This window comes from Bos indicus x Bos taurus, chromosome 11 (assembly GCF_003369695.1).
Source record: "Bos indicus x Bos taurus breed Angus x Brahman F1 hybrid chromosome 11, Bos_hybrid_MaternalHap_v2.0, whole genome shotgun sequence".
NCBI lineage: Eukaryota > Metazoa > Chordata > Mammalia > Artiodactyla > Bovidae > Bos > Bos indicus x Bos taurus.
In genome coordinates, this window is record NC_040086.1 from 94560988 (window position 1) to 94575287 (window position 14300).

At 41.4% G+C, this 14300-nt stretch overlaps 1 protein-coding gene across 1 annotated transcript in view; it reads right to left on the reverse strand.

Annotated features, from left to right (window-relative positions):
- The window catches only part of PSMB7 (proteasome subunit beta 7), a 57247-nt gene that overhangs the window by 20804 nt on the left and 22143 nt on the right, over positions 1 to 14300 (reverse strand). The window contains exon 6 of the mRNA XM_027556234.1: positions 8711 to 8769. Coding sequence (XP_027412035.1) covers positions 8711 to 8769 — 59 coding nt within the window. The remainder of the gene's footprint in view (positions 1 to 8710; positions 8770 to 14300) is intronic.

Here is a 14300-nt window from a genome sequence, read left to right on the forward strand (position 1 = left end):
TGAACATAAACACCACTAAACTGTACACTTATGGTAGGTGAATTGTATGCATGTAAATATTATCTCAATTAAGCTGTTATTAAAATAATAAGGCATCCAACATTTTTAGACTAGAGAACCTAAAAACAAAAAGTCAAAACTCTAATGACACGTCACCCATCAGTCAAAGAACTCACATTCTGATAGTAATTTTTTTTTTACAGAGATCACAAGAGACAAAAATGTCAGCACAGATTCTTAGGAACATCTTGTAAGAAAGAATTCTGGCTTTAAGTATTTTTTTCCCCCAGATACAGAAGACACCTAAACAGATAGTGTAGTACCCAGACAAACAAAACCTTAAAATCTAAAAACCTAGAAAAGTGAGTCAAGTACAGCTTATCGAGCTGACATCTATTAAACTGCTAAAAGCAAAACAGTCTTAAACACCATCAATATCAATACAGACCACCCCCCCAAATCATTGTTTATGATGGCTATCAAGGGTCAGTGTATTTTTTTTTTAATTCTGCATTTACTTAAAACTCCGTTTGATGCTAGCAGGGTTCAAGTCACACAGGAAGGTGCTTCGGCTAAACACTGATCGTTTTCCTTGATCTCCATTGTCTGCTGTGTGGGTTCCGCCAGCAAACCTCCCAGCGAGTGGTCACCTTCCTATGGAGTCATTAAACCTCTGACTGTCAGCTGGTGGGATTAGCCAGCAGCTTCCACACCTGAGCCCCTGTGGCAGGGACAGAGGCATTTGGATCAAGATCACTAATGAATACAGAATTCATATGCCGCTTGTCAGGGCTCCTGAGCTCAGAGTCGCACAGATGCAACCTAAATAAGACGGAGGACAGAACAATTGTTGACAAAGATTAAAAAGTTTTGGCAGTTGGGGTAAAAAGAACACCTCATTATTCAAATATGATAGTCTTGCTTATTTTTTATATTTTTGGTTCAAGCTACTCATGATTTGCCTCAAATGGACAAATGTCATTCACCAATATTTAAAGGCTTTTTGGTCTCATTACTAAATCTGAAGAAGGCTACGCCATCTGAACATTAGCTATATAGAGAAAAACAGCTCCTCTGTAAATACTTGAAAACTTTGGGGAAAAAAACAATCTCAGGATATTTCCAGGAGAGGACAATTAAAAGGTGAAAATAAATTTTGATAAAGTCAAAGAGAAAAAAATCTTCCACAGCCAAATGACTTACTTATATTTCATAGTATCTCTATATTTCTAACTTTGTCTCTTTCTATCCCTGGGGTCCTTCCACTTGCTGGGCTCACCAAAGAGGTTAATACACCTCCTCTGACACTCATCTGGCTTCCTGCCATCTTCACAAGACCTCATCAGAGAAAAGGAATAGCCCGAGTGGCCCACACCTCTGCTCACCTAGAATAAGATGTCTTCCCCACTCTGTTGTCAAAGAATTACAGGCCTACAAAGCACAGAAGAGCACGGTGACCGATCGCATTGGGGCCAGACTGACCAGGGTTCAAACCGTGATTCTACCTGCCCGGCTGTGGGACTTCAGGTGAGATATTTCACCTCCCTACACCCTATTTTTCTTCTCAACAAAACAGGGATAACAAAGTACAGACCCCACCCAACTGCTGAAAAGTAAATGAGACAATGCAGAGAAAGCTGTTAGAAAGAGCATGGCATAGCATAAGCACTCAAAAAGCATCAGCTATTATGACTGCTGTGTTTTCAATACCTTCTCTCTATAGCAAAAAGGTGAACACTTCCACAGCCTGTGTTGTGTGTTAAAGAGGCTTCTTCTACTGCCATTATGACCACTAGCTAGGCCTGGCTCCGATTTTAAGCTTTCAGATGAAAAAGAAGAATCAGATCTATCTACACCATGTTATAAATCATCAAGCCTGACTCGAGTACAAATAATCATGTTAGTCGTTGCTATGTGATGTTTGTATCCTACCACTGAATTACTAAAAAAAAAAGAAAAAACAGAAGCAGCTGCCATATTTCAGAGCCAATTTTGTGTGAGCCATCATCTGAAGTGTTTTACAGACCACACCCAATCCTGACAGCAACCCACAGACAGGTCTCTGGGTCCCCAACGTCTAGATGAAGCGTGCCAGCCGTGGCTTGCCCAGAGTCATGCAGTGAGTACAGTGGAAACACTCACAGCCCAACTCTCCAGCTCCTAAGCTCCCGTGACCCCTTCCATGTGACCACACTGAACTCATGCTCTGTGTTTCCCTTCAGGACCAGTCTATGTGTCAAACTGAACAGATTTTTTTTTAATCAAAATAATGTGGCTCTCTTACATCACTGTCCATCTGCAAAATACAAATAAATCCGAAACTTCGGTGTCTTTCTACTATTAGACTTAAACACACAAAAAAAGCATTTACTTCTATAATTTGCTATCAGAATACCATATTGGTATCAACTCTTTCATTAAAGTGGATCTATAGCTGCCTGCAATGACAGATTAATTCTGTTTCCTCCATAGCTAGGTGTTTGGCATCACGTTTGTGAGGTAACCACAAGCCTTTAGGGCGATAGCAGCCCACATCTTTAGCAATCTATAAGGGCTTCTCCAGAGGCCAGCGCTTGCTGAGTGATGAAATATGACTCCATAAATCAGACGGCTGAAGTGGCACTTGTATACGTCACCATCTATCTTCGCAGCCTCCCTCTGAAGGGTACAGGGTAAGAGCTTATCCCTCGGTATTGCGACCAGAGAAAGCACCATCACAGTTGGCACTGACTAAGCATGTGCTACTTAAAACTGAAGACACACTAAGACTGGAGGAAAAAAAAAAAGATCCTGCTGGTGTTAGCACGCCTCAGGCAGTGGTAGAAGCTTCAGCAACTCATCTTCAAAAGGCAGAGAGCCAGAGCTCTAGAAACCTGCAAAAATTGGCTAAGCCTGCAGTCTTCATTTCTTTAAGTTGAGCATCTTCAAAGTCTAGAATTCTAACTGTAGGGCACAGCAGCTGCCACTGCAGATCTGATCCTCTCAGCTTTTGGCAGCTCTCAACTTGAGATTCTAGCAAAAGAATTTTTCAAGTTGCTATTATTGCCTGTCACGGATTTATAAATATTGTGCACTATCTGCTGTGGCACGGCTCTCACGGGACGCCGGAGCATGCCAAATGCATAACAGAATGAAAAACAGTTTCTATTCTTCAAATAAATGCTAATTTTTTTTAACTGTGCTCACATGATGTGTTTGGTGACCAACTTCAATAGTACAGAATATGTATCAGAGAGGGGGAAAAAAGCTGATTGTCTTTTCCAGCAGCATTCAGCTGCTACTTTCATTAAGCTTGTTTAATTAGATTCCAGATGCTAATTTGCAAGTCGATACCAGAGGGTGCAGGACAGTTTGCCTTTGAATCATCTCCCTGTGATGTGAGGGTCCTGCCGCACCACCACTACCCTTCAGCGGCCCTTGCTCGCTTTCTGACAATTAGCGCAAAGAGGGGACAGTATTGATCTTGACAGACTAAATATTCATCTTCTACCCATTTTAATGAATTATAATCTTCAAGATTTTAAATTTCTCACTGGGCCAAATGAAAACATCCCTTCTTACAAAGAAACAGGATGGAAGGAAAATGAACCTAAGTTATCAGATTCATTTCCTTAATTCTTTCCCCACCCTAAAATAAAATTTTTTATTTCAGCAATTTTCAAGTTACAGATTCACAAGAAGCCAATTTCATATTTCCAGGTACAGTGATCAAATTCCTTACACTTAACTGGCAAGTGGACTCAGAAGGCCAGTGTTTATCACTAATTTCCTGTCTAGCCAGCCTGTGGATAATAAGCAGGATAAGGGGCTCAGTTCTTATGCCAGCCTTAACAATATGGAAAAAAAATCCTATGGCAATGGCTCCACGGAATGCATCATCACCTAAAAAAATAATGCAACCGACCCACTCCTCTGCTAATACATAGGTACTATGTCTGAATAAGCACCTTTGCTGGTAAAAACAAAGCATGAGATTTACCAGCAGTAATATAATTTTTTAATGCCTTCATTTTTATCAGTCTGGTAACACTGAAGGTGAAGTTATCAAATTGCTTCAAAGGAAGGTAAATCTGGGACCACCTAAGTAAAGTTGCTTCTGATGCCTTTTTACCCACTCATTCGACAAATACTGGCAGACTACCTACTACACATCAGTTACCATACTAAGCGTGAGCAAACAGCCAACAGGAAGAACAGCTCCTGCCCTCAGAGAGCTTCCAGGCTAACAGCAAGGAGAAAACTAAGACGACGAGCATCCCAAGACCAGGAGAGGCAGTGTCAGGGCCACAATTGGATAAGAATCTTAAAAGGTTTTTCGTGGGCCTTAAATGCACAGTTAGCAGAAGTTTCTCTAAAACCTTGAGTTAGGGCTTTTGCCCGCGAAAAGTCATTGGTTCAGACTACTTCAAACAGCAGAGGCCATCCTAGGCATTTATGAATCTCAGCTGGGCTTCACTGTTCTGGTTTTGGGCCTGGAATTTCCCAATGAGCATCTGCCCTTTGCCCCATCTTCACCTCGCCTGTGTACTTAACAGGGTGTCTGCTTTGTTGACTCTGCCCTCAATACTATGTGTTACTTGAAAAATATACTAGTTATCTTCTTCTGTTATCTCAAAACACACACACACACACACACACACACAGGTTCAGCACTTTCCAGATGGGAAGAAGAAAAAGTCCCCTCCATTTTCCAGGTGGTTTCTGATGACTCAGACTTTGCCTTAGCTCCAGGTTATCCTGTCTCGATTCTACAAACGTGTACTGAACATTAGGAGCTGAAGAAGAGAGATGATTTAATGACCCTGCCCTCAAGGGTCTCCCTTTGTCAGTGAGTAGGGGAGATGGCCCTGAAAACAGCCATAAAACAATGGGACGGGTGTGTACCATGCAGCCCAGGAACACAAACAAATGAGGAAACAGGTGCGAGCACGGCTGGCAGACAAGCCGCGAGGATTCGTCCGCAAGCAAGTCCACGCTGTATTCAAAGCCGAGCAAGCAGGCGAGAAGGGCTGAAGCGGAGCAGGAACGGAGACCTATGTTTCCTCAAGTTTAATATTCATACCCCTGGGCTTACTCATGATGGTGATACGTGAATACATTTTTTATTTATATTAATAGTATGCACTCATTTTCATGTGTCTTAGGGGGAAAAATAACCAGCACATCAAACCCAGGATTTCATGGATATAAACTGTATTTTAAAAATAAATTTAAATTAAAAAGGTGAACTAGAGTGGCTGGAGGGAAGTGAGTAAAGGGAACTGACAGGAAAGGAGCACTTCTGCAGCGAAGGAAATGCTCTGTCTTGATCTGACTGATGGTTACTTGGGTAATTACAAACGCCAACATCTATCGTACTGCATACTTCATCTCTGTGCGTTTTCTTATGTGTAAATGATAACTCAATTTATAGAACAGTGAGCTGATGAAAAAGAAAATTTTCAAGAGAAGTTAACAGTACAGGTGGCACCCAGACATGGCAGAACTCTTAAATGCAATGTGCAAATGACAAGTTCAAGACCAGCCCTGTACAATGAAAATATGTGAATTATATATGTAGTTTAAAATTTTCTAGTAGCTACATTTTAAAAAGTAAAAATAGGTGAAAAAAATTGATATTTTTACTTAACCCAATATACTTAAAATAGTATGGTTTCAACATGTAACCATATTACTAACAAGATATATTTAAAAATTTTTTGTTCCAAGTCTCTGAAATCTAGGATGTGTTTTCTACTTGCAGCACCTCTTAGTCCAGACGAGCTACCCTCAAGTGTTCAACAGACTCGTGTGGTTGGTGGCTACCGTACCAGACCGTGCAGCTGAAGACAATGAGAAAATATTAAAAGTTGTTAAGGAAAGAGGAACTTCCAGTCCATAAATATTATAGTCTAGATCCAGCACTGTCTAAGGCACAGGTCTGTAGTTTAAATTAAAAAAAAAAAAAAAGACTATGGGCTTTTTCTAATTTAACAATAAAGCCAAGAGTTTGTTTCATGAGTCTGGCCTAAAAATCACTGTTTGGCAAACAACTGGTTATTATGATAGCCTAAAACTGACCCCTCCCAATGCAATTCTCTATGAAGTGAACTGCAGTTACTGTCCTGGCAATCCATGCAAGACTTGAGAGGCAGAAACACTCTCCTGGGTTTCTGTTTGAGACACGTCCAGAATCCTTTCCCCTACTGAAGGGAAATAAGCAGACTTAGTCATCCAATCCTGTAGTCTCAAAATAGGCAAGAAAGAAAAGTTATGGAGGGCTTCTTGCCACAGAAAGAAAGCCTCCCTGGAAAGAAGGAAAATAAAAAGTTTGGAAATTTGAAACCAAACGTTTCCACGAGTTCTATGCAAGTACAGAGCCAGGAATGACACCCTGGCCGAGCTCTCTTTCACAACAAAGTCACTAAAACAGGGTCCTCTCAACCTCTGTAAGCACTCTCCGCTTCCAATGAAACCACATCACTTAATCTTCACCAAAAGAAAGCAGAGTGACCAGAGTTAGTTGCTTGGTCTTCACAATAATTTCAGTTTCTATTAACATCCTTTTAGATTTGTAAAGTACATTACTGTCTCTGCCTTCTATTTACTTTTAAATTCACTTCACTGGAGAAGCAGGCATTACTAACTTCTCCTTAATAAAAGTGGTTTTTGTTGACTGTTGGTCTGTGTCAAGTTCCAACAACTTCACAGAATAAAAACCACTCACTTGAAATAGTAAATTTAATTAACAATATGAAATGGGAACTTGGTCAACCTGTTTCAAAGTCTCACAGCTAATACAGAAGTGGTCTGAACTACAGATAAAATTGATCTAAGAAACACTCTTCAGATTGATAATATCAGAAATTTTATTGAAGGGATGATTCACATTTCCCTTCACAGAAATATTATATTCATGGCCTTTGAATCACTTCAACTCCAAACTCTAAATAAATTATATAAAATTACTTTAGCAGAGTGTTAAAGTCACTTTTAATATACTTCATGCTTTCAACTTTTTCTGCAATTCTCATTTTTCTTTAACACATGGAAGTCCCAATCAATTGGAAAAAGACATAGCTTTCAAGAACATTTGAAAAGATTAATGTGGTTTAAAGGAGGGCTTGACATTACTGAGGTGACTTTCTAAATGAAAATCATCAGAGTCTTTCTCCCTGTACCTGTGCTAATTCTAACGGATTTGTGGAGACTCAGGAATTCCTCTCCTTTAGTTTGAAGCCTAGGAGATCATTTTTTCTTTTTAAGTGACCGAGTATACCTTATTTTTCCTCTATACTTAAGAACCCAAACAGAAAATAATGCTGATATGGGAATAAATGTTCACATTGAGAAATGAGAAAGGAATTCTAATCTCATTTAGAGTTGATACCTAGACCTTTTTACTATTCTTAATTGGAGCAAGACTATTGTTTCTAGAACAAAATACCTAGCTGAATTCTATCTTTAATCACATGCTTTAATTCCTGCAGATATCCAAGGAAGGAAGGAAAAGCAGCCATCAGTGACCACATCACTTATGTGTGCTCTCCTCAACACACCAAGGGTTTGCTTAGTGGCTTCTGGCAGGAGACCCTGTCCTGGCTGGGCAGCATCCATGGCCCTACATCCTCCGCTCTCCTGGCACGTGGCCCAAACCTGAGATGAGGGCTCCAAGGACACTCGAGACTGCTGACAATGAGCTCTACAGAAGGACAAAACTTTTTAAACATGCAACCTTCTCCAAAGATGATTAGGCAAAAAGCAGTATCAAAAAGTAATTCCCAGAAACACCCTCTGGTGTCTACACAATACTACTACAAAAGCAGGAACAGCAGAAACCTACACATTAAGAAACAGGGTAAACCACTCATAAAACAGCCTAATAATTGTTGAAAACAAGTTGATACTCTCCATGAAAAAATTTAACAGCTATCAAAAAAACAAGGGGAGATAATGAGGGTTGCCTTCAGAACGTAACGTGGCTGCGAGCTGGTTCAGCAGCGAGGATAAAGCACTGCAGAGGGGAAATGTGGGACCACAGAGTAACCGAGCACGTGCAACACCGCCTCAAAACTGACAGTCAAAGGCCGCCTTGCTCCTGGAGATCTGGGGGGTCTGCTGAGTGGGGGGCACATCTACCATTAAAGCAGGCACAGGTGGAATGTCATTCAGAAGATACCACCCTCCCCATTACCCAAGAAAATAAAAGGATCTCTTTGTATGTGAGACATGAGACATACCATACTCTGAGAATAGACCCTACATACAGGGTACTGTCCCCATCCTCTGCCAGATGCAGAACGCTCTAAGGGGTTTTTCAAACTGCCCTCATTTTCAGGCCAGGTGTGTGGGACAGGATGTACAGACATACACACTCTATTCTTAGTGAGAAAACCTGCTGTTTTGAGACACTGTGATAGTGCATAAGAAAACATCCTACACTGTCACACATTTACAGTCAAGACGACGACCAGACAGCCCAAAGGCCAGTGGGAAAAAGTCAACAGTGCAGCCTCCCCAAGGCTGAGGGAGAGCCCGGCAGGGCCACTCCAAAGTGAAGCTTTCCCGAGTAACCAGTCTTCCCAGCAAACACACTACCTGTGCCAAAGAGCATTCCAACTAACAGCAGCAGTACTCTTCAAACTTTGGAGGAATCAGTGATCAATTCGCAAATGTCCAACATACGAGAAAGATCATCTGAAAGAGAATAAAACTGTAGGGACTTACATACCTCCATGTCTGGCCTGAATTTATCTTCAAACACAGCCATCGCTGCCAAGGAGCCCGAACCTATAGGGAAGAGAAGATGCGTGTTTACTTAGCATATTTACAACTCTCAGCTTCTCCCTCTCAAGCTTACTGTGGGGCAGCGAAAATGGCAACACACACCCAATGTCACAGTCAAGCACAGTATAAACAGTAATATGACAGGGCCACAACACTCAGGCAAACACTGCTCTTCAGAAGCCTGGGGTCTCACTCACCACTATCTCAGGTGAACCTGCAACTGGCCCCACTTCTAACCTACTCACAGGAGTACTGTACATTATTCACAGTGAAGTCCTGAAGCAAGAAAATGAAGTTATGGATAATTTGTATTTGTTCAAAAAAGTGAATGCCACTTAATTTCATATATCCTGTGCTGCGACTCTCTGCTTCACAACTGTCCTTGGCAGGCTGCTGGGTATAGCGCTAAATACCGGGCCAGTTAGAAAGAAGAGATTGTTTTAATGAGCTGGCCCTGGTAGAGTCGCCCTGACACACGGGGAAGAAACTCAGCACCAGCAATGGTAATAGGACTGCACGTTGCAGCCACCAGGTTATTCCAGCTACATCTGTAAAACACTTTATTATGTGGCATTTATTTAGAGCTATTATTTTTAGTTTGTACTTTGAAGAGTAACAGCTGAGTAGACAAAATGACAGACAAAGAAACAAAAATTTATTATCACAATAGCAAATGGCTGAAAGGTTATGCTGCATAGATATTAACAGATAGCAAATTTCTCCCTACAAAAGCAGGATGTAAAGGCATTACAAATAAGGATGGGCTCCCTTTGAAGGGATGCAAAAGGCAGCTCAGCACCAGTGGAAAATTTAAACTTGCTTTGTTCAGAAACCAGAGAATCTTTAGAAAACCATCATCTTGTCTTTACAGGGTTCTGGCAATATTTCAGGATACTCTACTTTTGGAGAGAGGATAGAGTTGCCCACAATTTTTTACTCCAATTAGAAGATTTTTTTGGCATTTATTACTTTTTAACTTGTTTTGCATAACACTATCTATTTAGCTGGGTCACAGAGAAAACCATATTTTCTATTTAAAATGATTTGTGTACACCGCTTGACCACCTCAATGGTTTAGCAAAGGAAAAAGGCAGCGATTAAACAGTTTCAAATGAGGTGTCCTGCTGATTTTATCAAGTCTGCTGAATGTATAATGAAAAAGAAGAAGCTGACAGCATTGCTGCATTGAGAAAATACAGACTAGCTTATCTGAACCATTTAAGGAGGTCCAATTATAGATCAAATTTAAAGGGTAGAAACAGCAGATTTACAGACACAAATCAATGAACATGGTAATCCCGATGAATATGACAGATGCTCCTGTTAGGGAATACTGCTGCGGTTGAGGATCATTACCTTCACAGCACCGGATACATCACATCTGAAGCAGTGGGAAGCGACGAGTGTAGACGGCATTACAGGCAATGACTATTCATTTAGGCTTTGGGAGCAAAAGGCAACCCCATTTCCCCTCTCACAATTTTTTTCTCCTCTTTTAAAGAAGAAAAAAAAAAAGGAACCTGAAGAGATATTAAAAGCCCTTTGGAAAGGAAACAGAAATTAAACAGATATAAAACTAGTGTGCCCAAATAAAACTAGATATATCTACCCAAATTTACCAAAACCCAGCCTTGGAATTTCATAGTCTATGTGTCCCGGAAAACCTGGAAAACAGAGTCAAAGTCCACCAGCGCTTTAAGACGTACACATTTACTCTGAGTTTCAAGGATCGGGGGGAAAAGTAACCTAAGTTTCTGTTTTAAGGCATGAGTGAGAACCAATCTCGAACTCCACAGTAAAAAACAAGCTGGTTTCGTGTGGAAAACAAAGGACAACTATCACGAAGAAACAAGAAAACTGCAAATAAGGAAACCACAGGGAAAAAAATACTTCTTTCCCAGCCTGGTCCAAGAATATCTCTGCAAAGAGCCCAAGGATACACGCACCAGAGGCCAGAAATACACGCTGGAAAAAGACAGGGGAAAGATGGCTATTTACTAAGAACTAACACATTTGTGGAAAACTGTAATCAGTTACTGTAAAAGGAAAAACTCAACTGACCTTAAAGGCATCTTTCCCTAAAGGATACAAGCTCTGTATTTTCTCCTGGGCCACCCTCTCTTTGACAGTTTCACAGTAAATTAATTTTACTCTTACTTTTCCTGAGCACATATATTTCCTTCTGCTTAGCTTCATCTAAAATTTTAAGACATGAAAAATATTTCCCTCCCAATATAGTAATTCTTCCTTTATCAAAAGCTTTTTTTCTCCATGAGAAACAGTACTGAAGACAAACTCTCTCTAAGTGAAAGTGCATGCTAAACCTAAACTCGCAGAAAAGAAAGTCTATCAATGGAGGGGATACTTCTCACGTTCTCATCTGACCGTGATGTTCAGAGCTGGAAGGCGTAGGAGAGGCACACACAGAAGGGACACAGGGACCCTTATTGCGCTGTACCTCTGCTTCTCCACTTATAGCATACTCCCAACACACACACTCCCCAACACACACACACACACAGGTGTCACACACGTGTGCACAGAGTTGAGACGCTTTCAGGAAAACAAGAGCTTGATAAACTGCCTGATGCTGTTTCCTCTGAGATCAAAGATAAGCAGACTCCAAATATATCTGAAAAGAAAGGGAAATTCAACACTAAAAACAATTTCTAAATCACTTGCAAATTAGCTCCTGCTCCTAGCATTTTAGGAAAGGAGGACTTTGGCGCCCCCTTTTCAGAAATACACAGAAATGTCAGGAAATGTAGTGCACTGACGTGGTCAACAGGTTTCTAGGAAACTCTGTGTGTCTGCTATGCAGAAGAAAGAAGACAGAACTTCAAATACGACTGCAATCACACAAAATGGCAAGAGAACAACATGCAAATCCTCATATAATTTCAAGGCAATGCATCCAGGGGAAGGAACTGGAAGCAGCTAGCCATTAAAAAGAAAAAAGATGGTAAACTCAGTGAGACTTGTCTTTTTAAATATAATTTTCATTCAAGTTTTCCAGATTTTATTTCAATGCCACTTAAAACTATATACAATAAACCATCAAGACAAATTTCATGTTAATAAGGCAGCCATCTGACTCACAAAATGTTTAAATATTTTATCCCATTTTTCCTATAAACCATTATAACGTCTGTAGACATTCCAATTATTTCAGCATCAAACCTACTAACCTCTTACTCTCATACCCAAAATCAAGGCAAAAATTCCTCGGAAGGAAAAACCCTCTCATTTTTTTACTCCAAAAGCAAGGCCACCTTAGACAATTAGTCAGAACGGCCTGGTTTCCCATCAAGGAATAAATAAACAGAAAAGTCAGGGGGCAGTGGGCCAGGCACAGGGGCGCTGCTTTAGACAGCAGGCACTGTCAGGTGAAGGAAACCGATGTCAGAGGGCCTACGCTGCCCACAAGTGCAGGAAGGGGTCTAGGAGCAAGGGACGAGAGGCCTGCCCTCAACTCCTCTAACAGGAGAGAGGAGGCAGCCGAGGACAGGAAACAAGAGCCTCTGCGTGAGCACCCACCAAGGGCCACACATCTGATGTTATCATTTTGTCATCCTCATAACAACCCAGTGAAGTGATAAAGCTTCCTGTATAGGATTACAGGACTAACAGGCACAGGCCAGGATTTCTGTCTCAGGTGTGACCCCATGTCATTCTCTCAAACAGAAAGTTCTACAGGCCACAATACAGCTCAAAGCAGACACGCATGACCTTCCATGATCAGGTCTCTGGCTCCCTCGGCCACCCCCACCTCCCCAATATCCATACACACTTGACACCCCACCAACACTAAGCTGACAATAATTTCTTAAATGTCCAGACCACTTCAAGTCTATGTTTGACACATGCTCCTCCCTCTGCCCCTCACAAGCCATAGAACTCGGAGACACCCGTCCAACGTCAGCTGAGAGATGACTTTTTCCCAGAAGCCTTTGTTAAGCACCACACCACATCTTAAGAGATGAGAGTGGATCACTTTCATCTCTGCCAACTTGTCCATCCCTTCACAGCTGCATCCCCCAGACCTAGCAGTCCCTGGCACACAGTCAGCACTAAAAAAAAAAAATTGCTGAATTAGACTGGGCTGATTTCAGTACAACTGTTCAAATGGAGGAGCTGGGGAAATAGTGGGCCCTGAAAGAGTGACTACAGCTGTAAATATCTTGATAAAGTGAAACGGAACATTTGTTACCTAATTTACCATACTAAAACGAATATAAGACAAAATCAAATCTAAAGCAAGTCAATTTTCAAAAGGAAAAAAACGCTTTAAACCCACAAAACCATGTCCTATTATACATCCCAGTCAGGTCTGAGCTCTGTGATATTCTCAGGAGAGAAATGCCCTCCCTGGATTTCTGCCTTCTTCCACCAGAGCTCTGTCTCCTCAGTGGTTTCCAGGTAGGTGCTCCTTAGCAACCTCCACCAAATCTGCCTTTGTCAGCCCACCCACAGTTACTGAGTGGCCAGTGTTGTTTCCAGAACAGAGCTCTTTAAAAAATCAGAAAAACCAGGTACAAGTCAGGGACTGGCATTTAGAGAGGGTGTGCACAATGCTGAGATGGCCACCTAGTTACCGACTTACCTCTGCATCCACTGTTCTTTCCCAAGCTCTTCCATGTCATCCACACACACCCACCTGCTCAACCACCACCTCCCAAACCAGTCGGCAGCCAGCCGTAGGGAGAGACCGGGATGGAGGTCAGGGTACACAACGCCACCCTATCGTCCACGGGGGACAAGACGGCTCTGCACTGCAACATCCACTGCGGCCACCTGGCTCTCCGGGTTTGGTGTTCATCAGAAAGATTCAAGAGACGCGCTGGAAAGCACAGTCTGCTCCCCACCTCTGCCAAGGCCTGACTCACCCACAGACATTCAGGATGACTCCATGGGGCACCCAGACGCAGACCTCCAGGAAAAGGGGGCTCAGGCACAAATGCCACAAGGGTCACATCTCCAGCCATTCTTTCAAAATGAAGTATCTGTCTTATAACATTTAGGCCACTGGCTTTAAAAAAGACTAGCATCTGTAAACAATGTAAAATGTGAGTCCTGAAACTCAGAGATATGTGGGACACATAGGGCATTAAAAATTAAAGACTTCACAGATAATACTCTCATACACCAACAAAGCAAATGACACAGCAGTTTACAAAGAAGAAAACAAGAGGTCTATACACATTTAGAGACACTGCTCAAGTTCACTAGTCATCAAAGAAATAAATACAAATAGAAACTAAATAGTCTTTTTTTTTGACTTCTAGATTAGCAAACATTAGAAAGAATAATACCCAGTGCTGACAAAGATGTAGTAGAAAGGGCAATCTAATATATTCTTGTAGAAGCACAAATAGAACTTTTTTAACCCACAATTTAGAAGCATCAATCAGAAAGCACAGAGCTACAGGTACCCACCAAACCAGCAATTCTACTGCTAGAGATAAATCCAAAAGAAATAAATAGTAACAACCCAAATGACACTTTGATCACAGTTTAGACGATAAAAAACAAAA